Here is a 26,544-nt window from a genome sequence, read left to right on the forward strand (position 1 = left end):
CTTTGGGTTTACAGTGTCTGGAACGCTGTATTATGATTTGGGTTTAATGTGTCAGTCTGGCAGTTTATGCAGGGCTGGGAATAAACTGCAGCTTCACAGTCCTCAGCATTTTTCTGCAGGACTGCAAAGTCTGTGAGTTATCAGATCAGTGGTGCAATTTTCTTAACTGAACTTTTTTTTTTAAGAAATCAATGGAATTATTAGGACTAAGAAGGGCATACATAGGAGTATCGTGTTTCAGTTCTGGACAAGATGTAAATGGTAAGAAAGAATAGGGATTGCTGCCTGGGTCAGTAAAATGTTTGCCGTTTTATTTCTGCAGGTAAAAAAGGTAATATTTTTTTTCCAAGCATTTCTAGCAAGTCCTTCAGGTGTTTCTGAATCAATTTTTAATTCAATAGAATGTCTTACTGTTGCATACTAATTCTGTGATTTTGTTTATCTTAATTCTTTGAGAGATGTATTTATTGAACTTTGTGAGTCATTAAAGTGATTTGTATAGTCTTTCAAATTGCTGTTGTGAGCTCCAGCCTGTGCCCTGCACATACAGTATGGTGCTCACTGAGGTTAATTGGAGGTTTAGCTAAAGAATTGCAGAATATTAAAAACTTCACACTTCATTTATATTATATTATATCAGAAATCATTTTGCAGATTTTTCAGGTGAGCTGTGTCCAGTAGGAAGGGAAGCCTTTAGGTATCTTGATTTGCATATAAAGGCAGATTGATGCCATTTATTTAGTGATATTTTTATATCCTGCTCCTTGTTTTTTTTTTTCACTCATCCAGGAGCTGGCACACAGTCATTCTATGTTTAAGAAATGTCATAGTATTCAATAAAAGAGTTTGTCATTACCTTTTGGAAAAACACACATACTGTATAATGTGTTTTCTCCTGTAAAATATAGTTACTGCTCAGTTTACACCTGTGAATGTTATGATATGTACACATCCGTGATACTGATAAGAATTCTCATAAAAACCTATAACCTGAGGAACAGAAAGCTGGACTGAAGTTTTCACTGAGACCTGACTGTGAGAATCTCTTTTTTGTGAATACTTCTGGACAGGGAAACATTAACAGGTAATTATTTTGTGATGGTGGTAAATGCAACTTCTTTTCCTTGCATAGACAACTCTAAACCACAGCTTCGAACAGTCACATCACTTCAAAAAATAACTGTTACATGTGTTGTGCTTGGGTATGGTTGCCATCTTGTGTTTGGAAGTGAAAGTGTTTTTGACTTTTGAGCTTTTACGTTTTACTTTTTAGAAGTGCAGCATACAGTAGTTGTGGGTTCAGGATTTGTTTTTGCTTTCAGGAAGACATGCACTGTGCTGTTCTCTTGCTCTCTGCTTTGTTGGCCGTTCAGATTACCGTTTCCAAATCAAGTAAGTAAGATTTTGTTCCCCTCTAAATATCTTTCTTAGAACTTTTATGAAGTCAGCAGTTTGGAGTTCTGATTAGTCCTCTGAAGGGGTATATTGCTGCCGATTCCCTGAGTGATGTACTTTATCCATATTGATCCAGCAACCCCAAATGTGTGGCTGCATTTACATTGATTTTTGAGAGTCGTGCCAAACATGTTATTTTGGCACGTTTTTCATCTTTACATTCCTTTTGAATTGCAATTTCTTTCCTAGACGGTATCCGCATGAATTCAAATAATGGGATCAAAATGGTCCCGTTTCTCAATTATAGGACATTCAGTACATTCACTGTATTTTAATAAGAATATACATTTATGTTTTCTGTGTTTAAATTGTATTATTGATGTGTTTTCCTGTCACATAGGTTTAGAAGTTGCAGGAGTGAATCTCAACAACCTCAACAGTGATGCTCGTCAGCTGCTGGCTAAGATCAAATATGCAGCCAGGAGTTGCAAGGAAATTAAAGACAGATACGGAGTTCGTGAAGGTAGGGTCATGTTGTGTCACATGGAAAAATTAGGAGTTTAGTTTTCCCCCAGTTCAAAAGATGGAAACATCAGCAAGCATATTTGTTGAAAAAACACTTCCTAACTGTTAAGTGACCAGATCTAAGGCAGCACATTGAAAAGCATCACTTGATAATTATAGCAGCATTGTGTACAGATTAAATACTAGATATGAAAAATAATTGCTAGTCTAGTTATGTGAAGGTTCACCAAATTGCACAAATTCAATCCAATCGGATTTTGGATGCACGCTACCTGTATACAGTACGCTAGCAATTGTTATGGCGCTCTCTGGATCAATGATTGTCATCTCCCTGCTGTCTTTCAGATGGCCTTTACTACTTGATTTCCAGACACGGGGAACTGTATCAGACCTTCTGTGACATGACCACCGAAGGGGGAGGCTGGACTCTGGTGGCCAGTGTCCATGAGAACAACATGTATGGGAAATGCACTGTGGGTGACCGCTGGTCCAGCCAGCAAGGGAACAACCCCAACGTCCCAGAGGGAGATGGCAGCTGGTCCAACAAAGTGACATTCGGATCTGTTGAGGCGGCCACTTCAGACGACTACAAGGTGAGTGAACTGCCAAAAAAATGTGAATGAAAAAAGGTGGCTCCCTGGATAATTATTCTCAGGTTGTTTTTTCATCAGCAGGATTATATCAATGTAATAAAGCATTTATCTCTTTCTGTGTGACTGTTTTTCTCTTCAGAATCCAGGATATTATGACATAACAGCTCAAGATGTATCTGTGTGGCATGTTTCTAACAATGCTCAGATGGAGCACTGGTCGATAGCCTCCATTCTGAAGTACCACACCAAAACAAACTTCCTTAAATTGTACGGAGGCAATCTTTACTTCTTATTCAAGGTAAGGTGTACTTTGCATGCTATGGCCGTTGCAGAGCATGATCTTAATGGTTAAATGTTTGTGGGTTGTGCATTGCTGACAGAGGTAGGTTTCTGCTCCAGTAGTGGAGGTTCTGTGCACACTGTGCTGGTGTGCCTAATGTAGCAGTAAAGACATCATGGAGCAGGAGCTCTGAGGTCTTTCTTATTTGTGATGTGTGACGAAGCCTGGTGGCACAGGGTGGAGCCACCAGTAGCTGCATACTGGCACAAACTCAGAGGGTTGCCTGGCACAACCCAAGACGAGCCTGAGGCTGCTCAGGCAACCTGAATACACTGATTCAGCATGCTTGGTTGTTGTGGGAAGGAAAGTGATAGAGTGGTACTGGGCGAACGGGAGCGGCTGAGACTCGGATTTCCACTGCTACTACCCATGAGGGACGTAGGTGTGAGACAGCTGTCTGTACCTGACACCCTGAGTCCATGAGTGAGGGGCCAGGGGCACAGTTGTCAGAATAGACTGGGAGAGGAACTGGGATACCACAAGCAAAGAGCTCAGCGTTCCTGTGTTCCAAACTCCTTGGGTGGACCGATCTCTGGGCCTACATAACTGTGAGCTTTGGGCTCAGAAATCCTATCGCTATTGCTATCACTCAGAAGGAGTGAGTTATATAACCGTAACTAGCTACTGTAGGTAAATAACACCAAATGCCTCAAATCTAGTGTAGTACCTCAGAAGGGGGTGATATTCTATAAAACCTTACTCTGGAAGTAGAGTACTTAAAAAGGGGATAGTAGTAGAGCAGACAATTTGCCTGTAGGTCTGAGGATGGCTTGGTGATGCCACAGACCCACCTGGATCAATGCCCCTACATGGCATCACACTGTTTTGGCACCAGATATTGTCTCTTGATGTCTCACACAGTTGCCCTGTGGTCTTTATTTCAGCGATATCCAGTGAAATACCGTGCAGGTGTCTGTACCACTAACCATGGTCCCTCAATTCCTATTGTGTACGATCTTGGAGATGAACAGTCTACTAGCAATCTGTATGGCCCGCACACTAGAGGTACGAAATTGAAGAATTTTATGACTGCCTCTCCAAAACCCATTCAGGGCTTTTACATCTTTAGATTGTGTTTTTTCATATTCTCACATTGTGGAGCTCAATTTTGAGTGACTTATAAATATGCATCAGTAGGAAGAGGAGGTATTGTGTCAGAGGTGAAGAGAGAAATCTTTCTGAAGAAAGCAGCTGAGCCTGCCGTCACAGATTTTACCCTGGCAAAATTTAAAGGCTAGAATAAACTTTCCAAGCAAACAGGTTCTGTAAATGAAGGCAACCAAGTGTGATTTAAGGACTTTTCAATGTCCACCCAACCTTGAGAAATAGATCATGAGTTGCAGTTAGAGCTGCAAATGAGTTTCTGTGAGGTGATGGTATCTTGGGAATGGTCATTGAGAAGAAGCAGTCAAAGGCTCAGTATTATTATGACCTTTATATTAGTGGGCTTCTTTTCATTTTTTAATCTTTCACAGTCATTTTTAAAGTTTAACATAAAAGTTATTTCCGTAGTTTACTTTGAAGGTTTCATCGGTCTCTGTTTTGTGTTTCAGGGCTGTTTAAGCCCGGTTTCATCACCTTCCGGGCTTTTAATAATGAGCAGGCAGCCATGGCTATCTGCTCAGGGGTCAGACCAACAGGGTGTAACACAGAACATGTGAGTGCAACATCTCTATGTGTATTTTTCTTACATAAGAATGAACCATAGTGTTTCTGTGTTGAAATGTCAGCAATTTGTGACAACTGAATTAAAAGAAAAATCGTGGCTTTGGTCCAGAGAAACTTTGCATCGTTGTTTGAGCGTGTCATATTGATAATGACTATTTTTCTTAAGTAGTCAAAACTCTGAAAATCCTCAGGATTAAAAGAAGGAGAGAGGCCCCAGCAATCTTATACTACTAGGCAAAATGCTGGATGCCCCTTGGCAATATTCTGGTTTGGATGATCAGATTGAATGATTTGAGTTTGCAACAGAAATTCATTTAGAATGCAGTGATGAGCAGCAGAAACATTGATTGGGAGATGTAGAGTGATGATGAACGTCCTTGTGCACGCACGTGTATTTCTTTGCTTCAGTATCACAAAGAACAATAAAGGCAAGCGAGGCTCTGGAAGTGAGTTTTCCAGAAGCTGTGGTGTCTGATTACGATGATGTGTTGAATTGCAGTTCTGCGTTGGAGGAGGAGGATATTTTGCGGAAGGTGGTGGAAGGCAGTGTGGAGATTTTACAGGATTCGACTGGGATGGCTATGGGACTCACCGAGGCTGGAGTGCCTCTAGAGAGATGACGGAGTCCGCAATGCTGCTTTTCTACCGCTGAAGTGCAGGCGAGGACGGTCACACACTCAAACATACGTAACGCACGATGGAATAAGAAAAAGATCTGGATTATATTTAGAGTTAGCTTTTATGGACATTTTCTCTCATGCACCATCTTCTTGTGGTAAACGTGATACAAACCCCAAACCTGCACAGAATGCTTTCTGCAACTAAACGGTAGTTGTCTTTTGTTCATGTTGCATTTATTGACTTAACCACCTTTCCTTGGGTTTCCAAACATACCTTACCTGTCATTTCCCAAACATAGACTAAAGCAAGCGCACTGCTGAGTGCACTAGTCAGTGCTAAACCTTACAACAGTGGTAAGTGTGCTGACCAATAGTACCTCAGATGACATTAGGAACATTTTCACATCATAATGTAAGAGACTTCAACAAGCCAGATCACATTTGAAAGGAACTGAGGAATAATAAACATTTATTTCTTTTGGATAATTAAAATACTTTGTGACCATTGCTAAACTAAAAATTGATTTAATGCATAGAAAAGCTGATTTGTGTTAAGGTCATTGTAATCAAATGAGTGGACTTTGTTTACAGTAGAATCAGTCTTGGCTATGTGCCTGAAAAAGGTCTCTTAAACTGTTTCTATTGACTGTTGGTTATATTTCTTTCCTGTGTAACATTGATGCTGTAAGAATCTGTACGTTTGTTTCTTGTATCTGATGCCTTTTCTGCATTAAAAGACTTAGCACAAGGTTTCCTGGTAAAATGTTTATTTTTTAAATACTTTTAAGAAGTGTGGATAAAATGTTTGAAGTAAAGGAAGACTAAGCCCTAAATGTTTCACTCCAGTTTTGGTTGGTCTTGACTGGCTGACCTGATTATGATGACAAATAAAAAGCAATGGCAATGAGAATCACAATTGTTAGATAAAATGTTTCAGTAGCAGAACTCCATTCATATGAGATATCTATGGTATTATTGTTTTAACATAAACAAATGAATTTGTCTTTTGGATGAGATGTTAAAGAATGTGAGAATCTTTTAGCTCTTCTCTGAAGCCAATGCCCTGGCTTCTTCCAGGAAACAACAGGATGGAAACCATGGATGAATTGCATACTGACTGCTTGTCAGGCGTGATGGGCTGAATGGCCTCTTCTCATTTTCCCCCACTTTTAGTGTCTGTACAGGTATTTCTTTTTCACACAGCATGCAATATTCAGGTTGTTTCTGCTGTAGAGTATCATAACAATTATATATGTTAGAATAGAAGAGAAATAATTGCAGTACTGGGGTCATTTGAACCAAGAAAAGTTTTCTTGTATTTCCACTACAAATTGATTTCATGCTTCATTTCTGCTCTCGTCACTCATCCAGTGGCTGGCACACCTGTTCATTGTTTGTTTTAGAACTTTTTTAGTATTTGATGAAAGATTCTTTGTCATGAACTTAAAGAAAATATACATAATACCTTTCCTGGTGGAAAGTTTAGTTACCGCCCTGTTTACACATGAACTTGATGATGCAGCATGTACACATCAGTGATACTGATAAGCATTCTCACAAAAACCTATAAATTGAGGAATCTAAAGTAGCACTGAAGTATTCACTCAGACCTCACTGTGAGAACCTTTTTTTGTGAATACATCTTTTGTCTGGACAGGGAAACACTTAACAGGTAAGTTATGTGTGATGGTGGTAGAATGCAACTTCTTTTCCTTGCATAGAGAAGTCTAAGATACAACTTGAAAGAGTTGTATCACTTCTTCTAATAGTAACAATTGCATGTATTGTGCCTAGGTATGATTATCATCTTGTTTTTGACTTTTGAGCTAAGTAATCTCTAAAGTGCATCATAGTTTTGGGTTTAGGATTTGTTTTTGCTTTCAGGAAGTCATGCACTGGGCTGTTCTCTTGCTCTCTGCTTTGTTGGCCATTCAGATTACCGTTTCCAAATCAAGTAAGTAAGATTTTGTTCCCCTCTCAGTAAATAAATGTCTTTCAACTTTGTGAAGGGCAGCAGTTTGGAGTTGATGAGGCCTCTGAATGGGTATATTGCTGCTGATTCCCTGAGTGATGTACTTTATCCATATTGATCCAGCAACCCCAAATGAGTGGCTGCATTTACAATTACTTTAATAAAGAATGCAACATTTTTTAGCCTTGCCAAAGGTGTTACTTTGTCAGGTATTCTTTCCATACAAATGGGAGAATCTTTAGATTCCTTTTGAATCGCTTTTTTGTTCTAGATGGTAAAAGGATGAATTAAATTTAGGGGATTGAAACGGTTCACCCTTTTAACTACAGGATGTTATCAGGACAGTTAGTGAATTTTAAGTAAGAATATACATAGACGTTTTCTGTATTAATTAAAATTGTATTGTTGTGTTGTATTTTCCCTCCACATAGATTTAGATGTTGCAGGAATAAATTTCAATTTCTACAACAGTGATGCTCGACAGCTGCTGGTTAAGCTCAGATATGCTGCTGGGAGTTGCAAGGAAATTAAAGACAGATATGGAGTTTGTGAAGGTAGGATGATGTCTCATGTAAAAAACAAGGAGTTCGATTTCCACAAGTTGAAAAGTTGCTTGCAATAGGTGTGGTGATGCTTTCTGTATTTGTTTAAAAATACTTTCTTACAGATGTAAGGCGGCACATAGAAAATCATCACATTATTATAGCTTTTGAAGATTTCCTTCAGCTTTGCAGCAATCCAGCATTCCTTCATACAGATTAAATACTGGATATGAAAAATAATTGCTCGTCTAGTTATGTGAAGTGCATTCATGCATGTCCTTCTATAGGTTCACCAAAATTGCACAAATTCAATCCAATCGGATTTTGGATGCACACTACCTGTATACAGTACGCTAGCAATTGTTATGGCGCTCTCTGGATCAATAATCGTCCTCTCCCTGCTTTCTTTCAGATGGCCTTTACTATTTGATTTCCAGACACGGGGAGCTGTATCAGACCTTCTGTGACATGACCACTGACGGGGGAGGCTGGACTCTGGTGGCCAGTGTCCATGAGAACAACATGTATGGGAAATGCACTGTGGGTGACCGCTGGTCCAGCCAGCAAGGGAACAACCCCAACGTCCCAGAGGGAGATGGCAGCTGGTCCAACAACGTGACATTCGGAACTGTTGAGGCGGCCACTTCAGACGACTACAAGGTGAGTGAACTGCCAAAAAAATGTGAATGAAAAAAGGTGGCTCCCTGGATAATTATTCTCAGGTTGTTTTTTCCATCAGCAGGATTATATCAATGTAATAAAGCATGTATCTCTTTCTGTGTGACTGTTTTTCTCTTCAGAATCCAGGATATTATGACATAACAGCTCAAGATGTATCTGTGTGGCATGTTTCTAACGATGCTCAGATGGAGCACTGGTCGATAGCCTCCATTCTGAAGTACCACACCAATACAAACTTCCTTAAATTGAACGGAGGCAATCTTTACTTCTTATTCAAGGTAAGGTGTACTTTGCATGCTATGGCCGTTACAGAGCATGATCTTAATGGTTAAATGTTTGTGGGTTGTGCATTGCTGACAGAGGTAGGTTTCTGCTCCAGTAGTGGAGGTTCTGTGCACACTGTGCTGGTGTGCCTAATGTAGCAGTAAAGACATCACGGAGCAGGAGCTCTGAGGTCTTTCTTATTTGTGATGTGTGACGAAGCCTGGTGGCACAGGGTGGAGCCACCAGTAGCTGCATACTGGCACAAACTCAGAGGGTTGCCTGGCACAGCCCAAGACGAGCCTGAGGCTGCTCAGGCAACCTGAATACACTGCGGAGTTAATTCAGCATGCTTGGTTGTTGTGGGAAGGAAAGTGATAGAGTGGTACTGGGCGAACGGGAGCGGCTGAGACTCGGATTTCCACTGCTACTACCCATGAGGGACGTAGGTGTGAGACAGCTGTCTGTACCTGACACCCTGAGTCCATGAGTGAGGGGCCAGGGGAACAGTTGTCAGAATAGACTGGGAGAGGAACTGGGATACCACAAGCAAAGGGCTCAGCGTTCCTGTGTTCCAAACTCCTTGGGTGGACTGATCTCTGGGCCTACATAACTGTGAGCTTTGGGCTCAGAAATCCTATCGCTATCGCTATCACTCAGAAGGAGTGAGTTATATAACCGTAACTAGCTAGGTAAATAACACCAAATGCCTCAAATCTAGTGTTGTACCTCAGAAGGGGGTGATATTCTATAAAACCTTACTCTGGAAGTAGAGTACTAAAAAAGGGAATAGTAGTAGAGCAGACAATTTGCCTGGAGGTCTGAGGATGGCTTGGTGATGCCACAGATCCACCTGGATCAATGCCCCTACATGGCATCACACTGTTTTGGCACCAGATATTGTCTCTTGATGTCTCACACAGTTGCCCTGTGTTCTTTATTTCAGCGCTATCCAGTGAAATACCGTGCAGGTGTCTGTACCACTAACCATGGGCCCTCAATTCCTATTGTGTATGATCTTGGAGATGAACAGTCTACTAGCAATCTGTATGGCCCGTACACTAGAGGTACGAAATTGAAGAATTTTATGACTGCCTCTCCAAAACCCATTCAGGGCTTTTACATCTTCAGATTGTGTTTTTTAATATTCTCACATTGTGGAGCTCAATTTTGAGTGACTTATAAATGTGCATCAGTAGGAAGAAGAGGTATTGTGTCAGAGGTGAGGATGACTAAGGATTCAAGGCTGAAAACTCGGACTGTAATGTCACCCGATGACCAGCCTTGAGGCGTTACTGTCGATACAGATGCATTTCTGATAGCTGCAACATTCAAAATTTACCTTCAATATGTAAACAGAATCTAATAACAGCTAAGAATGTAAGCAATAAATGTCTTTTGGTCATAAGACATTTATAACCTTTTTTTTTACTTTTTGCAAAATTTTGAAAGCAAAAAATACAAAAATGAGAGCTCACAAGACAAAAAATTGGAAGCTTATAACTGTTTTAGAGAAATCTTTCTGAAGAAAGCAGCTGAGCCTGCTTTCCAAGCAAACAGGTTCTGTAAATTAAGGCAACCGAGTGTGATTTAAGGACTTCTCCATGTCCACCCAACCTTGAGAAATAGATCATGAGTTGCAGTTAGAGCTGCAAATGAGTTTCTGTAAGGTGATGGTATCTTGGGAATGGTCATTGAGAAGAAGCAGTCAAAGGCTCAGTATTATTATGACCTTTATATTAGTGGGCTTCTTTTCATTTTTTAATCTTTCACAGTTCATTTTTAAAGTTTAACATAAAGGTTATCTCCGTAGTTTACTTTGAAGGTTTCATCGGTCTCTGTTTTGTGTTTCAGGGTTCTTTACACCCGGTTTCATCACCTTCCGGGCTTTTAATAATGAGCAGGCAGCCATGGCTATCTGCTCAGGGGTCAGACCAACAGGGTGTAACACAGAACATGTGAGTGCAACATCTCTATGTGCATTTTTCTTACATAAGAATGAACCTTAGTGTTTCTGTGTTGAAATGTCAGCAATTTGTGCCAACTGAATTAAAAGAAAAATTATGGCTTTGGTCCAGAGACACTTTGCATCGTTGTTTGAGCATGTCATATTGATAATGACTATTTTTCTTAAGTAGTCAAAACTCTGAAAATCCTCAGGATTAAAAGAAGAAGAGAGGCCCCAGCAATCTTATACTACTAGGCAAAATGCTGGATGCCCCTTGGCAATATTCTGGTTTGGATGATCAGATTGAATGATTTGAATTTGCAACAGAAATTCATTTAGAATGCAGTGATGAGCAGCAGAAACATTGATTGGGAGATGTAGAGTGATGATGAACGTCCTTGTGCACGCACGTGTATTTCTTTGCTTCAGTATCACAAAGAACAATAAAGGCAAGCGAGGCTCTGGAAGTGAGTTTTCCAGAAGCTGTGGTGTCTGATTACGATGATGTGTTGAATTGCAGTTCTGCGTTGGAGGAGGAGGATATTTTGCGGAAGGTGGTGGAAGGCAGTGTGGAGATTTTACAGGATTCGACTGGGATGGCTATGGGACTCACCAAGGCTGGAGTGCCTCTAGAGAGATGACGGAGTCCGCAATGCTGCTTTTCTACCGCTGAAGTGCAGGCGAGGACGGTCACACACTCAAACATACGTAACGCACGATGGAATAAGAAAAAGATCTGGATTATATTTAGAGTTAGCTTTTATGGACATTTTCTCTCATGCACCATCTTCTTGTGGTAAACGTGATACAAACCCAAACCTGCACAGAATGCTTTCTGCAACTAAACGGTAGTTGTCTTTTGTTCATGTTGCATTTATTGACTTAACCACCTTTCCTTGGGTTTCCAAACATACCTTACCTGTCATTTCCCAAACATAGACTAAAGCAAGCGCACTGCTGAGTGCACTAGTCAGTGCTAAACCTTACAACAGTGGTAAGTGTGCTGACCAATAGTACCTCAGATGACATTAGGAACATTTTCACATCATAATGTAAGAGACTTCAACAAGCCAGATCACATTTGAAAGGAACTGAGGTATAATAAACATTTATTTATTTTGGATAATTAAAATACTTTGTGACCATTGCTAAAATAAAAATTGATTTAATGCATAGAAAAGCTGATTTGTGTTAAGGTCATTGTAATCAAATGAGTGGACTTTGTTTACAGTAGAATCAGTCTTGGCTATGTGCCTGAAAAAGGTCTCTTAAACTGTTTCTATTGACTGTTGGTTATATTTCTTTCCTGTGTAACAATGATGCTGTAAGAATCTGTACGTTTGTTTCTTGTATCTGATGCCTTTTCTGCATTAAAAGACTTAGCACAAGGTTTCCTGGTAAAATGTTTATTTTTTAAATACTTTTAAGAAGTGTGGATAAAATGTTTGAAGTAAAGGAAGACTAAGCCCTAAATGTTTCACTCCAGTTTTGGTTGGTCTTGACTGGCTGACCTGATTATGATGACAAATAAAAAGCAATGGCAATGAGAATCACAATTGTTAGATAAAATGTTTCAGTAGCAGAACTCCATTCATATGAGATATCTATGGTATTATTGTTTTAACATAAACAAATGAATTTGTCTTTTGGATAAGATGTTAAAGAATGTGAGAATCTTTTAGCTCTTCTCTGAAGCCAAAGCCCTGGCTTCTTCCAGGAAACAACAGGATGGAAACCATGGATGAATTGCATACTGACTGCTTGTCAGGCGTGATGGGCTGAATGGCCTCTTCTCATTTTCCCCCACTTTTAGTGTCTGTACAGGTATTTCTTTTTCACACAGCATGCAATATTCAGGTTGTTTCTGCGGTAGAGTATCATAACAATTATATATGTTAGAGCAGAAGAGAAATAATTGCAGTACTGGGATCATTTGAACCAAGAAAAGTTTTTTTTTTTCCACTACAAATTGATTTCATGCTTCATTTCTGCTCTCGTCACTCATCCAGTGGCTGGCACACCTGTTCATTGTTTGTTTTAGAACTTTTTTAGTATTTGATGAAAGATTCTTTGTCATGAACTTAAAGAAAATATACATAATACCTTTCCTGGTGGAAAGTTTAGTTACCGCCCTGTTTACACATGAACTTGATGATGCAGCATGTACACATCAGTGGTACTGATAAGCATTCTCACAAAAACCTATAAATTGAGGAATCTAAAGTAGCACTGAAGTATTCACTCAGACCTCACTGTGAGAACCTTTTTTTGTGAATACATCTTTTGTCTGGACAGGGAAACACTTAACAGGTAAGTTATGTGTGATGGTGGTAGAATGCAACTTCTTTTCCTTGCATAGAGAAGTCTAAGATACAACTTGGAAGAGTTGTATCACTTCTTCTAATAGTAACAATTGCATGTATTGTGCCTAGGTATGATTATCGTCTTGTTTTTGACTTTTGAGCTAAGTAATCTCTAAAGTGCATCATAGTTTTGGGTTTAGGATTTGTTTTTGTTTTCAGGAAATCATGCACTGGGCTGTTCTCTTGCTCTCTGCTTTGTTGGCCATTCAGATTACTGTTTCCAAATCAAGTAAGTAAGATTTTGTTCCCCTCTCAGTAAATAAATGTCTTTCAACTTTGTGAAGGGCAGCAGTTTGGAGTTGATGAGGCCTCTGAATGGGTATATTGCTGCTGATTCCCTGAGTGATGTACTTTATCCATATTGATCCAGCAACCCCAAATGAGTGGCTGCATTTACAATTACTTTAATAAAGAATGCAACATTTTTTAGCCTTGCCAAAGGTGTTACTTTGTCAGGTATTCTTTCCATACAAATGGGAGAATCTTTAGATTCCTTTTGAATCGCTTTTTTGTTCTAGATGGTAAAAGGATGAATTAAATTTAGGGGATTGAAACGGTTCACCCTTTTAACTACAGGATGTTATCAGGACAGTTAGTGAATTTTAAGTAAGAATATACATAGACGTTTTCTGTATTAATTAAAATTGTATTGTTGTGTTGTGTTTTCCCTCCACATAGATTTAGATGTTGCAGGAATAAATTTCAATTTCTACAGCAGTGATACTCGACAGCTGCTGGTTAAGCTCAGATATGCTGCTGGGAGTTGCAAGGAAATTAAAGACAGATATGGAGTTCGTGAAGGTAGGACGATGTCTCATGTAAAAAACAAGGAGTTTGATTTCCACAAGTTGAAAAGTTGCTTGCAATAGGTGTGGTGATGCTTTCTGTATTTGTTTAAAAACACTTTCTTACGGATGTAAGGCAGCACATAGAAAATCATCACATTATTATAGCTTTTGAAGATTTCCTTCAGCTTTGCAGCAATCCAGCATTCCTTCATACAGATTAAATACTAGATATGAAAAATAATTGCTAGTCTAGTTATGTGAAGTGCATTCATGCATGTCCTTCTATAGGTTCACCAAATTGCACAAATTCAATCCAATCGGATTTTGGATACACACTACCTGTATACAGTACGCTAGCAATTGTTATGGTGCTCTCTGGATCAATAACCGTCCTCTCCCTGCTGTCTTTCAGATGGCCTTTACTACTTGATTTCCAGACACGGGGAGCTGTATCAGACCTTCTGTGACATGACCACTGACGGGGGAGGCTGGACTCTGGTGGCCAGTGTCCATGAGAACAACATGTATGGGAAATGCACTGTGGGTGACCGCTGGTCCAGCCAGCAAGGGAACAACCCCAATGTCCCAGAGGGAGATGGCAGCTGGTCCAACAAAGTGACATTCGGATCTGTTGAGGCGGCCACTTCAGACGACTACAAGGTGAGAGAACTACCAAAAAAATGTGAATGAAAAAAAAGATGGCTCCCTGGATAATTATTCTCAGGTTGTTTTTTCATCAGCAGGATTATATCGATGTAATAAAGCATGTATCTCTTTCTGTGTGACTGTTTTTCTCTTCAGAATCCAGGATATTATGACATAACAGCTCAAGATGTATCTGTGTGGCATGTTTCTAACGATGCTCAGATGGAGGACTGGTCGATAGCCTCCATTCTGAAGTACCACACCAATACAAACTTCCTTAAATTGTACGGAGGCAATCTTTACTTCTTATTCAAGGTAAGGTGTACTTTGCATGCTATGGCCGTTGCAGAGGATGATCTTAATGGTTAAATGTTTGTGGGTTGTGCATTGCTGACAGAGGTAGGTTTCTGCTCCAGTAGTGGAGGTTCTGTGCACACTGTGCTGGTGTGCCTAATGTAGCAGTAAAGACATCACGGAGCAGGAGCTCTGAGGTCTTTCTTATTTGTGATGTGTGACGAAGCCTGATGGCACAGGGTGGAGCCACCAGTAGCTGCATACTGGCACGAACTCAGAGGGTTGCCTGGCACAGTCCAAGACGAGCCTGAGGCTGCTCAGGCAACCTGAATACACTGCGGAGTTAATTCAGCATGATTGGTCGTTGTGGGAAGGAAAGTGATAGAGTGGTACTGGGCGAACGGGAGCGGCTGAGACTCGGATTTCCACTGCTACTACCCATGAGGGACGTAGGTGTGAGACAGCTGTCTGTACCTGACACCCTGAGTCCATGAGTAAGGGGCCAGGGGCACAGTTGTCAGAATAGACTGGGAGAGGAACTGGGATACCACAAGCAAAGAGCTCAGCGTTCCTGTGTTCCAAACTCCTTGGGTGGACTGATCTCTGGGCCTACATAACTGTGAGCTTTGGGCTCAGAAATCCTATCGCTATCGCTATCACTCAGAAGGAGTGAGTTATATAACCGTAACTAGCTAGGTAAATAACACCAAATGCCTCAAATCTAGTGTAGTACCTCAGAAGGGGGTGATACTGTATACAACCTTACTCTGGAAGTAGAGTACTAAAAAAGGGAATAGTAGTAGAGCAGACAATTTGCCTGGAGGTCTGAGGATGGCTTGGTGATGCCACAGATCCACCTGGATCAATGCCCCTACATGGCATCACACTGTTTTGGCACCAGATATTGTCTCTTGATGTCTCACACAGTTGCCCTGTGTTCTTTATTTCAGCGCTATCCAGTGAAATACCGTGCAGGTGTCTGTACCACTAACCATGGGCCCTCAATTCCTATTGTGTACGATCTTGGAGATGAACAGTCTACTAGCAATCTGTATGGCCCGTACACTAGAGGTACGAAATTGAAGAATTTTATGACTGCCTCTCCAAAACCCATTCAGGGCTTTTACATCTTCAGATTGTGTTTTTTAATATTCTCACATTGTGGAGCTCAATTTTGAGTGACTTATAGATGTGCATCAGTAGGAAGAAGAGGTATTGTGTCAGAGGTGAGGATGACTAAGGATTCAAGGCTGAAAACTCGGACTGTAATGTCACCCGATGACCAGCCTTGAGGCGTTACTGTCGATACAGATGCATTTCTGATAGCTGTAACATTCAAAATTTACCTTCAATATGTAAACAGAATCTAATAACAGCTAAGAATGTAAGCAATAAATGTCTTTTGGTCATAAGACATTTATAACCTTTTTTTTTACTTTTTGCAAAATTTTAAAAGCAAAAAATACAAAAATGAGAGCTCACAAGACAAAAAATTGGACGCTAATAACTCTTTAAGAGATATCTTTCTGAAGAAAGCAGCTGAGCCTGCTGTCACAGATTTTACCCTGGCAAAATTAAAGGCTAGAATAAACTTTCCAAGCAAACAGGTTCTGTAAATGAAGGCAACCGAGTGTGATTTAAGGACTTCTCCATGTCCACCCAACCTTGAGAAATAGATCATGAGTTGCAGTTAGAGCTGCAAATGAGTTTCTGTAAGGTGATGGTATCTTGGGAATGGTCATTGAGAAGAAGCAGTCAAAGGCTCAGTATTATTATGACCTTTATATTAGTGGGCTTCTTTTCATTTTTTAATCTTTCACAGTTCATTTTTAAAGTTTAACATAAAGGTTATCTCCGTAGTTTACTTTGAAGGTTTCATCGGTCTCTGTTTTGTGTTTCAGGGTTCTTTACACCCGGTTTCATCACCTTCCGGGCTTTTAATAATGAGCAGGCAGCCATGGCTATCTGCTCAGGGGTCAGACCAACAGGGTGTAACACAGAACATGTGAGTGCAACATCTCTATGTGCATTTTTCTTACATAAGAATGAACCTTAGTGTTTCTGTGTTGAAATGTCAGCAATTTGTGCCAACTGAATTAAAAGAAAAATTATGGCTTTGGTCCAGAGACACTTTGCATCGTTGTTTGAGCATGTCATATTGATAATGACTATTTTTCTTAAGTAGTCAAAACTCTGAAAATCCTCAGGATTAAAAGAAGAAGAGAGGCCCCAGCAATCTTATACTACTAGGCAAAATGCTGGATGCCCCTTGGCAATATTCTGGTTTGGATGTTCAGATTGAATGATTTGAATTTGCAACAGAAATTCATTTAGAATGCAGTGATGAGCAGCAGAAACATTGATTGGGAGATGTAGAGTGATGATGAACGTCCTTGTGCACGCACGTGTATTTCTTTGCTTCAGTATCACAAAGAACAATAAAGGCAAGCGAGGCTCTGGAAGTGAGTTTTCCAGAAGCTGTGGTGTCTGATTACGATGATGTGTTGAATTGCAGTTCTGCGTTGGAGGAGGAGGATATTTTGCGGAAGGTGGTGGAAGGCAGTGTGGAGATTTTACAGGATTCGACTGGGATGGCTATGGGACTCACCAAGGCTGGAGTGCCTCTAGAGAGATGACGGAGTCCGCAATGCTGCTTTTCTACCGCTGAAGTGCAGGCGAGGACGGTCACACACTCAAACATACGTAACGCACGATGGAATAAGAAAAAGATCTGGATTATATTTAGAGTTAGCTTTTATGGACATTTTCTCTCATGCACCATCTTCTTGTGGTAAACGTGATACAAACCCAAACCTGCACAGAATGCTTTCTGCAACTAAACGGTAGTTGTCTTTTGTTCATGTTGCATTTATTGACTTAACCACCTTTCCTTGGGTTTCCAAACATACCTTACCTGTCATTTCCCAAACATAGACTAAAGCAAGCGCACTGCTGAGTGCACTAGTCAGTGCTAAACCTTACAACAGTGGTAAGTGTGCTGACCAATAGTACCTCAGATGACATTAGGAACATTTTCACATCATAATGTAAGAGACTTCAACAAGCCAGATCACATTTGAAAGGAACTGAGGTTTAATAAACATTTATTTATTTTGGATAATTAAAATACTTTGTGACCATTGCTAAACTAAAAATTGATTTAATGCATAGAAAAGCTGATTTGTGTTAAGGTCATTGTAATCAAATGAGTGGACTTTGTTTACAGTAGAATCAGTCTTGGCTATGTGCCTGAAAAAGGTCTCTTAAACTGTTTCTATTGACTGTTGGTTATATTTCTTTCCTGTGTAACATTGATGCTGTAAGAATCTGTACGTTTGTTTCTTGTATCTGATGCCTTTTCTGCATTAAAAGAATTAGCACAAGGTTTCCTGGTAAAATGTTTATTTTTTAAATACTTTTAAGAAGTGTGGATAAAATGTTTGAAGTAAAGGAAGACAAAGCCCTAAACGTTTCACTCCAGTTTTGGTTGGTCTTGACTGGCTGACCTGATTATGATGACAAATAAAAAGCAATGGCAATGAGAATCACAATTGTTAGATAAAATGTTTCAGTAGCAGAACTCCATTCATATGAGATATCTATGGTATTATTGTTTTAACATAAACAAATGAATTTGTCTTTTGGATGAGATGTTAAAGAATGTGAGAATCTTTTAGCTCTTCTCTGAAGCCAAAGCCCTGGCTTCTTCCAGGAAACAACAGGATGGAAACCATGAATGAATTACATACTGACTGCTTGTCAGGCGTGATGGGCTGAATGGCCTCTTCTCATTTTCCCCCACTTTTAGTGTCTGTGCAGGTATTTCTTTTTCACACAGCGTGCAATATTCAGGTTGTTTCTGCTGTAGAGTATCATAACAGTTAAATATGTTAGAGCAGAAGAGAAATAATTGCAGTACTGGGGTCATTTGAACCAAGAAAAGTTTTTTCTTTTTTTTCCACTACAAATTGATTTCATGCTTCATTTCTGCTCTCGTCACTCATCCAGTGGCTGGCACACCTGTTCATTGTTTGTTTTAGAACTTTTTTAGTATTTGATGAAAGATTCTTTGTCATGAACTTAAAGAAAATATACATAATACCTTTCCTGGTGGAAAGTTTAGTTACCGCCCTGTTTACACATGAACTTGATGATGCAGCATGTACACATCAATGATTTGAATTTGCAACAGAAATTCATTTAGAATGCAGTGATGAGCAGCAGAAACATTGATTGGGAGATGTAGAGTGATGATGAACGTCCTTGTGCACGCACGTGTATTTCTTTGCTTCAGTATCACAAAGAACAATAAAGGCAAGCGAGGCTCTGGAAGTGAGTTTTCCAGAAGCTGTGGTGTCTGATTACGATGATGTGTTGAATTGCAGTTCTGCGTTGGAGGAGGAGGATATTTTGCGGAAGGTGGTGGAAGGCAGTGTGGAGATTTTACAGGATTCGACTGGGATGGCTATGGGACTCACCAAGGCTGGAGTGCCTCTAGAGAGATGACGGAGTCCGCAATGCTGCTTTTCTACCGCTGAAGTGCAGGCGAGGACGGTCACACACTCAAACATACGTAACGCACGATGGAATAAGAAAAAGATCTGGATTATTTTTAGAGTTAGCTTTTATGGACATTTTCTCTCATGCACCATCTTCTTGTGGTAAACGTGATACAAACCCCAAACCTGCACAGAATGCTTTCTGCAACTAAACAGTAGTTGTCTTTTGTTCATGTTGCATTTATTGACTTAACCACCTTTCCTTGGGTTTCCAAACATACCTTACCTGTCATTTCCCAAACATAGACTAAAGCAAGCGCACTGCTGAGTGCACTAGTCAGTGCTAAACCTTACAACAGTGGTAAGTGTGCTGACCAATAGTACCTCAGATGACATTAGGAACATTTTCACATCATAATGTAAGAGACTTCAACAAGCCAGATCACATTTGAAAGGAACTGAGGTATAATAAACATTTATTTATTTTGGATAATTAAAATACTTTGTGACCATTGCTAAAATAAAAATTGATTTAATGCATAGAAAAGCTGATTTGTGTTAAGGTCATTGTAATCAAATGAGTGGACTTTGTTTACAGTAGAATCAGTCTTGGCTATGTGCCTGAAAAAGGTCTCTTAAACTGTTTCTATTGACTGTTGGTTATATTTCTTTCCTGTGTAACATTGATGCTGTAAGAATCTGTACGTTTGTTTCTTGTATCTGATGCCTTTTCTGCATTAAAAGACTTAGCACAAGGTTTCCTGGTAAAATGTTTATTTTTTAAATACTTTTAAGAAGTGTGGATAAAATGTTTGAAGTAAAGGAAGACTAAGCCCTAAATGTTTCACTCCAGTTTTGGTTGGTCTTGACTGGCTGACCTGATTATGATGACAAATAAAAAGCAATGGCAATGAGAATCACAATTGTTAGATAAAATGTTTCAGTAGCAGAACTCCATTCATATGAGATATCTATGGTATTATTGTTTTAACATAAACAAATGAATTTGTCTTTTGGATGAGATGTTAAAGAATGTGAGAATCTTTTAGCTCTTCTCTGAAGCCAATGCCCTGGCTTCTTCCAGGAAACAACAGGATGGAAACCATGGATGAATTACATACTGACTGCTTGTCAGGCGTGATGGGCTGAATGGCCTCTTCTCATTTCCCCCCACTTTTAGTGTCTGTACAGGTATTTCTTTTTCACACAGCATGCAATATTCAGGTTGTTTCTGCGGTAGAGTATCATAACAATTATATATCTTAGAGCAGAAGAGAAATAATTGCAGTACTGGGATCATTTGAACCAAGAAAAGTTTTTTTTTTTCCACTACAAATTGATTTCATGCTTCATTTCTGCTCTCGTCACTCATCCAGTGGCTGGCACACCTGTTCATTGTTTGTTTTAGAACTTTTTTAGTATTTGATGAAAGATTCTTTGTCATGAACTTAAAGAAAATATACATAATACCTTTCCTGGTGGAAAGTTTAGTTACCGCCCTGTTTACACATGAACTTGATGATGCAGCATGTACACATCAGTGGTACTGATAAGCATTCTCACAAAAACCTATAAATTGAGGAATCTAAAGTAGCACTGAAGTATTCACTCAGACCTCACTGTGAGAACCTTTTTTTGTGAATACATCTTTTGTCTGGACAGGGAAACACTTAACAGGTAAGTTATGTGTGATGGTGGTAGAATGCAACTTCTTTTCCTTGCATAGAGAAGTCTAAGATACAACTTGGAAGAGTTGTATCACTTCTTCTAATAGTAACAATTGCATGTATTGTGCCTAGGTATGATTATCATCTTGTTTTTGACTTTTGAGCTAAGTAATCTCTAAAGTGCATCATAGTTTTGGGTTTAGGATTTGTTTTTGCTTTCAGGAAATCATGCACTGGGCTGTTCTCTTGCTCTCTGCTTTGTTGGCCATTCAGATTACCGTTTCCAAATCAAGTAAGTAAGATTTTGTTCCCCTCTCAGTAAATAAATGTCTTTCAACTTTGTGAAGGGCAGCAGTTTGGAGTTGATGAGGCCTCTGAATGGGTATATTGCTGCTGATTCCCTGAGTGATGTACTTTATCCATATTGATCCAGCAACCCCAAATGAGTGGCTGCATTTACAATTACTTTAATAAAGAATGCAACATTTTTTAGCCTTGCCAAAGGTGTTACTTTGTCAGGTATTCTTTCCATACAAATGGGAGAATCTTTAGATTCCTTTTGAATCGCTTTTTTGTTCTAGATGGTAAAAGGATGAATTAAATTTAGGGGATTGAAACGGTTCACCCTTTTAACTACAGGATGTTATCAGGACAGTTAGTGAATTTTAAGTAAGAATATACATAGACGTTTTCTGTATTAATTAAAATTGTATTGTTGTGTTGTGTTTTCCCTCCACATAGATTTAGATGTTGCAGGAATAAATTTCAATTTCTACAGCAGTGATACTCGACAGCTGCTGGTTAAGCTCAGATATGCTGCTGGGAGTTGCAAGGAAATTAAAGACAGATATGGAGTTCGTGAAGGTAGGACGATGTCTCATGTAAAAAACAAGGAGTTCGATTTCCAGAAGTTGAAAAGTTGCTTGCAATAGGTGTGGTGATGCTTTCTGTATTTGTTTAAAAACACTTTCTTACGGATGTAAGGCAGCACATAGAAAATCATCACATTATTATAGCTTTTGAAGATTTCCTTCAGCTTTGCAGCAATCCAGCATTCCTTCATACAGATTAAATACTAGATATGAAAAATAATTGCTAGTCTAGTTATGTGAAGTGCATTCATGCATGTCCTTCTATAGGTTCACCAAATTGCACAAATTCAATCCAATCGGATTTTGGATACACACTACCTGTATACAGTACGCTAGCAATTGTTATGGTGCTCTCTGGATCAATAACCGTCCTCTCCCTGCTGTCTTTCAGATGGCCTTTACTACTTGATTTCCAGACACGGGGAGCTGTATCAGACCTTCTGTGACATGACCACTGACGGGGGAGGCTGGACTCTGGTGGCCAGTGTCCATGAGAACAACATGTATGGGAAATGCACTGTGGGTGACCGCTGGTCCAGCCAGCAAGGGAACAACCCCAATGTCCCAGAGGGAGATGGCAGCTGGTCCAACAAAGTGACATTCGGATCTGTTGAGGCGGCCACTTCAGACGACTACAAGGTGAGAGAACTACCAAAAAAATGTGAATGAAAAAAAAGATGGCTCCCTGGATAATTATTCTCAGGTTGTTTTTTCATCAGCAGGATTATATCGATGTAATAAAGCATGCATCTCTTTCTGTGTGACTGTTTTTCTCTTCAGAATCCAGGATATTATGACATAACAGCTCAAGATGTATCTGTGTGGCATGTTTCTAACGATGCTCAGATGGAGCACTGGTCGATAGCCTCCATTCTGAAGTACCACACCAATACAAACTTCCTTAAATTGTACGGAGGCAATCTTTACTTCTTATTCAAGGTAAGGTGTACTTTGCATGCTATGGCCGTTGCAGAGCATGATCTTAATGGTTAAATGTTTGTGGGTTGTGCATTGCTGACAGAGGTAGGTTTCTGCTCCAGTAGTGGAGGTTCTGTGCACACTGTGCTGGTGTGCCTAATGTAGCAGTAAAGACATCACGGAGCAGGAGCTCTGAGGTCTTTCTTATTTGTGATGTGTGACGAAGCCTGGTGGCACAGGGTGGAGCCACCAGTAGCTGCATACTGGCACGAACTCAGAGGGTTGCCTGGCACAGTCCAAGACGAGCCTGAGGCTGCTCAGGCAACCTGAATACACTGCGGAGTTAATTCAGCATGCTTGGTTGTTGTGGGAAGGAAAGTGATAGAGTGGTACTGGGCGAACGGGAGCGGCTGAGACTCGGATTTCCACTGCTACTACCCATGAGGGATGTAGGTGTGAGACAGCTGTCTGTACCTGACACCCTGAGTCCATGAGTGAGGGGCCAGGGGCACAGTTGTCAGAATAGACTGGGAGAGGAACTGGGATACCACAAGCAAAGGGCTCAGCGTTCCTGTGTTCCAAACTCCTTGGGTGGACTGATCTCTGGGCCTACATAACTGTGAGCTTTGGGCTCAGAAATCCTATCGCTATCGCTATCACTCAGAAGGAGTGAGTTATATAACCGTAACTAGCTAGGTAAATAACACCAAATGCCTCAAATCTAGTGTAGTACCTCAGAAGGGGGTGATACTGTATACAACCTTACTCTGGAAGTAGAGTACTAAAAAAGGGAATAGTAGTAGAGCAGACAATTTGCCTGGAGGTCTGAGGATGGCTTGGTGATGCCACAGATCCACCTGGATCAATGCCCCTACATGGCATCACACTGTTTTGGCACCAGATATTGTCTCTTGATGTCTCACACAGTTGCCCTGTGTTCTTTATTTCAGCGCTATCCAGTGAAATACCGTGCAGGTGTCTGTACCACTAACCATGGGCCCTCAATTCCTATTGTGTACGATCTTGGAGATGAACAGTCTACTAGCAATCTGTATGGCCCGTACACTAGAGGTACGAAATTGAAGAATTTTATGACTGCCTCTCCAAAACCCATTCAGGGCTTTTACATCTTCAGATTGTGTTTTTTAATATTCTCACATTGTGGAGCTCAATTTTGAGTGTCTTATAAATGTGCATCAGTAGGAAGAAGAGGTATTGTGTCAGAGGTGAGGATGACTAAGGATTCAAGGCTGAAAACTCGGACTGTAATTTCACCCGATGACCAGCCTTGAGGCGTTACTGTCGATACAGATGCATTTCTGATAGCTGTAACATTCAAAATTTACCTTCAATATGTAAGCAGAATCTAATAACAGCTAAGAATGTAAGCAATAAATGTCTTTTGGTCATAAGACATTTATAACCTTTTTTTTTACTTTTTGCAAAATTTTAAAAGCAAAAAATACAAAAATGAGAGCTCACAAGACAAAAAATTGGAAGCTAATAACTCTTTAAGAGATATCTTTCTGAAGAAAGCAGCTGAGCCTGCTGTCACAGATTTTACCCTGGCAAAATTAAAGGCTAGAATAAACTTTCCAAGCAAACAGGTTCTGTAAATGAAGGCAACCGAGTGTGATTTAAGGACTTCTCCATGTCCACCCAACCTTGAGAAATAGATCATGAGTTGCAGTTAGAGCTGCAAATGAGTTTCTGTAAGGTGATGGTATCTTGGGAATGGTCATTGAGAAGAAGCAGTCAAAGGCTCAGTATTATTATGACCTTTATATTAGTGGGCTTCTTTTCATTTTTTAATCTTTCACAGTTCATTTTTAAAGTTTAACATAAAGGTTATCTCCGTAGTTTACTTTGAAGGTTTCATCGGTCTCTGTTTTGTGTTTCAGGGTTCTTTACACCCGGTTTCATCACCTTCCGGGCTTTTAATAATGAGCAGGCAGCCATGGCTATCTGCTCAGGGGTCAGACCAACAGGGTGTAACACAGAACATGTGAGTGCAACATCTCTATGTGCATTTTTCTTACATAAGAATGAACCTTAGTGTTTCTGTGTTGAAATGTCAGCAATTTGTGCCAACTGAATTAAAAGAAAAATTATGGCTTTGGTCCAGAGACACTTTGCATCGTTGTTTGAGCATGTCATATTGATAATGACTATTTTTCTTAAGTAGTCAAAACTCTGAAAATCCTCAGGATTAAAAGAAGGAGAGAGGCCCCAGCAATCTTATACTACTAGGCAAAATGCTGGATGCCCCTTGGCAATATTCTGGTTTGGATGTTCAGATTGAATGATTTGAATTTGCAACAGAAATTCATTTAGAATGCAGTGATGAGCAGCAGAAACATTGATTGGGAGATGTAGAGTGATGATGAACGTCCTTGTGCACGCACGTGTATTTCTTTGCTTCAGTATCACAAAGAACAATAAAGGCAAGCGAGGCTCTGGAAGTGAGTTTTCCAGAAGCTGTGGTGTCTGATTACGATGATGTGTTGAATTGCAGTTCTGCGTTGGAGGAGGAGGATATTTTGCGGAAGGTGGTGGAAGGCAGTGTGGAGATTTTACAGGATTCGACTGGGATGGCTATGGGACTCACCAAGGCTGGAGTGCCTCTAGAGAGATGACGGAGTCCGCAATGCTGCTTTTCTACCGCTGAAGTGCAGGCGAGGACGGTCACACACTCAAACATACGTAACGCACGATGGAATAAGAAAAAGATCTGGATTATTTTTAGAGTTAGCTTTTATGGACATTTTCTCTCATGCACCATCTTCTTGTGGTAAACGTGATACAAACCCAAACCTGCACAGAATGCTTTCTGCAACTAAACGGTAGTTGTCTTTTGTTCATGTTGCATTTATTGACTTAACCACCTTTCCTTGGGTTTCCAAACATACCTTACCTGTCATTTCCCAAACATAGACTAAAGCAAGCGCACTGCTGAGTGCACTAGTCAGTGCTTAACCTTACAACAGTGGTAAGTGTGCTGACCAATAGTACCTCAGATGACATTAGGAACATTTTCACATCATAATGTAAGAGACTTCAACAAGCCAGATCACATTTGAAAGGAACTGAGGTTTAATAAACATTTATTTATTTTGGATAATTAAAATACTTTGTGACCATTGCTAAACTAAAAATTGATTTAATGCATAGAAAAGCTGATTTGTGTTAAGGTCATTGTAATCAAATGAGTGGACTTTGTTTACAGTAGAATCAGTCTTGGCTATGTGCCTGAAAAAGGTCTCTTAAACTGTTTCCATTGACTGTTGGTTATATTTCTTTCCTGTGTAACATTGATGCTGTAAGAATCTGTACGTTTGTTTCTTGTATCTGATGCCTTTTCTGCATTAAAAGACTTAGCACAAGGTTTCCTGGTAAAATGTTTATTTTTTAAATACTTTTAAGAAGTGTGGATAAAATGTTTGAAGTAAAGGAAGACAAAGCCCTAAACGTTTCACTCCAGTTTTGGTTGGTCTTGACTGGCTGACCTGATTATGATGACAAATAAAAAGCAATGGCAATGAGAATCACAATTGTTAGATAAAATGTTTCAGTAGCAGAACTCCATTCATATGAGATATCTATGGTATTATTGTTTTAACATAAACAAATGAATTTGTCTTTTGGATGAGATGTTAAAGAATGTGAGAATCTTTTAGCTCTTCTCTGAAGCCAAAGCCCTGGCTTCTTCCAGGAAACAACAGGATGGAAACCATGGATGAATTACATACTGACTGCTTGTCAGGCGTGATGGGCTGAATGGCCTCTTCTCATTTCCCCCCACTTTTAGTGTCTGTACAGGTATTTCTTTTTCACACAGCATGCAATATTCAGGTTGTTTCTGCTGTAGAGAATCGTAACAATTATATATGTTAGAGCAGAAGAGAAATAATTGCAGTACTGGGATCATTTGAACCAAGAAAAGTTTTTTTTTT

General features: G+C 39.9%; 4 protein-coding genes across 8 annotated transcripts; all 4 read left to right on the forward strand.

Annotated features, from left to right (window-relative positions):
• The first annotated feature begins 1,000 nt into the window (after positions 1-1,000).
• On the forward strand, positions 1,001-5,891 carry LOC148814171 (intelectin-like). Of its 4 annotated transcripts, none has more exons than XM_088907193.1 (8): positions 1,001-1,084; positions 1,323-1,392; positions 1,796-1,918; positions 2,266-2,513; positions 2,653-2,811; positions 3,738-3,858; positions 4,407-4,510; positions 5,021-5,891. In XM_088907193.1, exons 2-8 carry the CDS (start codon positions 1,329-1,331, stop codon positions 5,171-5,173), a joined length of 972 nt encoding a protein of 323 aa, XP_088763319.1. In that variant the 5' UTR covers positions 1,001-1,084; positions 1,323-1,328; the 3' UTR covers positions 5,174-5,891. The 4 variants fall into 4 exon arrangements, with proteins under 4 accessions (XP_088763319.1, XP_088763320.1, XP_088763318.1 ...); XM_088907194.1 differs by having other exon boundaries at positions 1,023-1,084; positions 1,327-1,392; XM_088907192.1 differs by lacking the exon at positions 1,001-1,084 and having other exon boundaries at positions 1,311-1,392.
• Positions 5,892-6,668: 777 nt separating this feature from the next.
• On the forward strand, positions 6,669-11,934 carry LOC148814172 (intelectin-like). The gene is made up of 8 exons (XM_088906908.1): positions 6,669-6,813; positions 7,026-7,095; positions 7,545-7,667; positions 8,068-8,315; positions 8,456-8,614; positions 9,544-9,664; positions 10,452-10,555; positions 11,066-11,934. Exons 2-8 carry the CDS (start codon positions 7,032-7,034, stop codon positions 11,216-11,218), a joined length of 972 nt encoding a protein of 323 aa, XP_088763034.1. The 5' UTR covers positions 6,669-6,813; positions 7,026-7,031; the 3' UTR covers positions 11,219-11,934.
• A 777-nt stretch (positions 11,935-12,711) lies between these two features.
• Positions 12,712-18,020, forward strand: LOC148814173 (intelectin-like). The gene is made up of 8 exons (XM_088906957.1): positions 12,712-12,855; positions 13,068-13,137; positions 13,587-13,709; positions 14,109-14,356; positions 14,498-14,656; positions 15,586-15,706; positions 16,537-16,640; positions 17,151-18,020. The coding sequence occupies exons 2-8, from the start codon at positions 13,074-13,076 to the stop codon at positions 17,301-17,303; spliced, it is 972 nt and encodes a 323-aa protein (XP_088763083.1). The 5' UTR covers positions 12,712-12,855; positions 13,068-13,073; the 3' UTR covers positions 17,304-18,020.
• A 2,618-nt stretch (positions 18,021-20,638) lies between these two features.
• LOC148814174 (intelectin-like) lies at positions 20,639-25,976 on the forward strand. Of its 2 annotated transcripts, XM_088906836.1 has the most exons (8): positions 20,639-20,811; positions 21,024-21,093; positions 21,543-21,665; positions 22,065-22,312; positions 22,454-22,612; positions 23,542-23,662; positions 24,493-24,596; positions 25,107-25,976. In XM_088906836.1, the coding sequence occupies exons 2-8, from the start codon at positions 21,030-21,032 to the stop codon at positions 25,257-25,259; spliced, it is 972 nt and encodes a 323-aa protein (XP_088762962.1). In that variant the 5' UTR covers positions 20,639-20,811; positions 21,024-21,029; the 3' UTR covers positions 25,260-25,976. The 2 variants fall into 2 exon arrangements, with proteins under 2 accessions (XP_088762962.1, XP_088762963.1); XM_088906837.1 differs by lacking the exon at positions 20,639-20,811 and having other exon boundaries at positions 20,998-21,093.
• Positions 25,977-26,544: the final 568 nt, after the last annotated feature.

Source organism: Atractosteus spatula, chromosome 27 (genome assembly GCF_055471065.1).
Source record: "Atractosteus spatula isolate fAtrSpa1 chromosome 27, fAtrSpa1.hap1, whole genome shotgun sequence".
In the NCBI taxonomy this organism is placed as follows: domain Eukaryota; kingdom Metazoa; phylum Chordata; class Actinopteri; order Semionotiformes; family Lepisosteidae; genus Atractosteus; species Atractosteus spatula.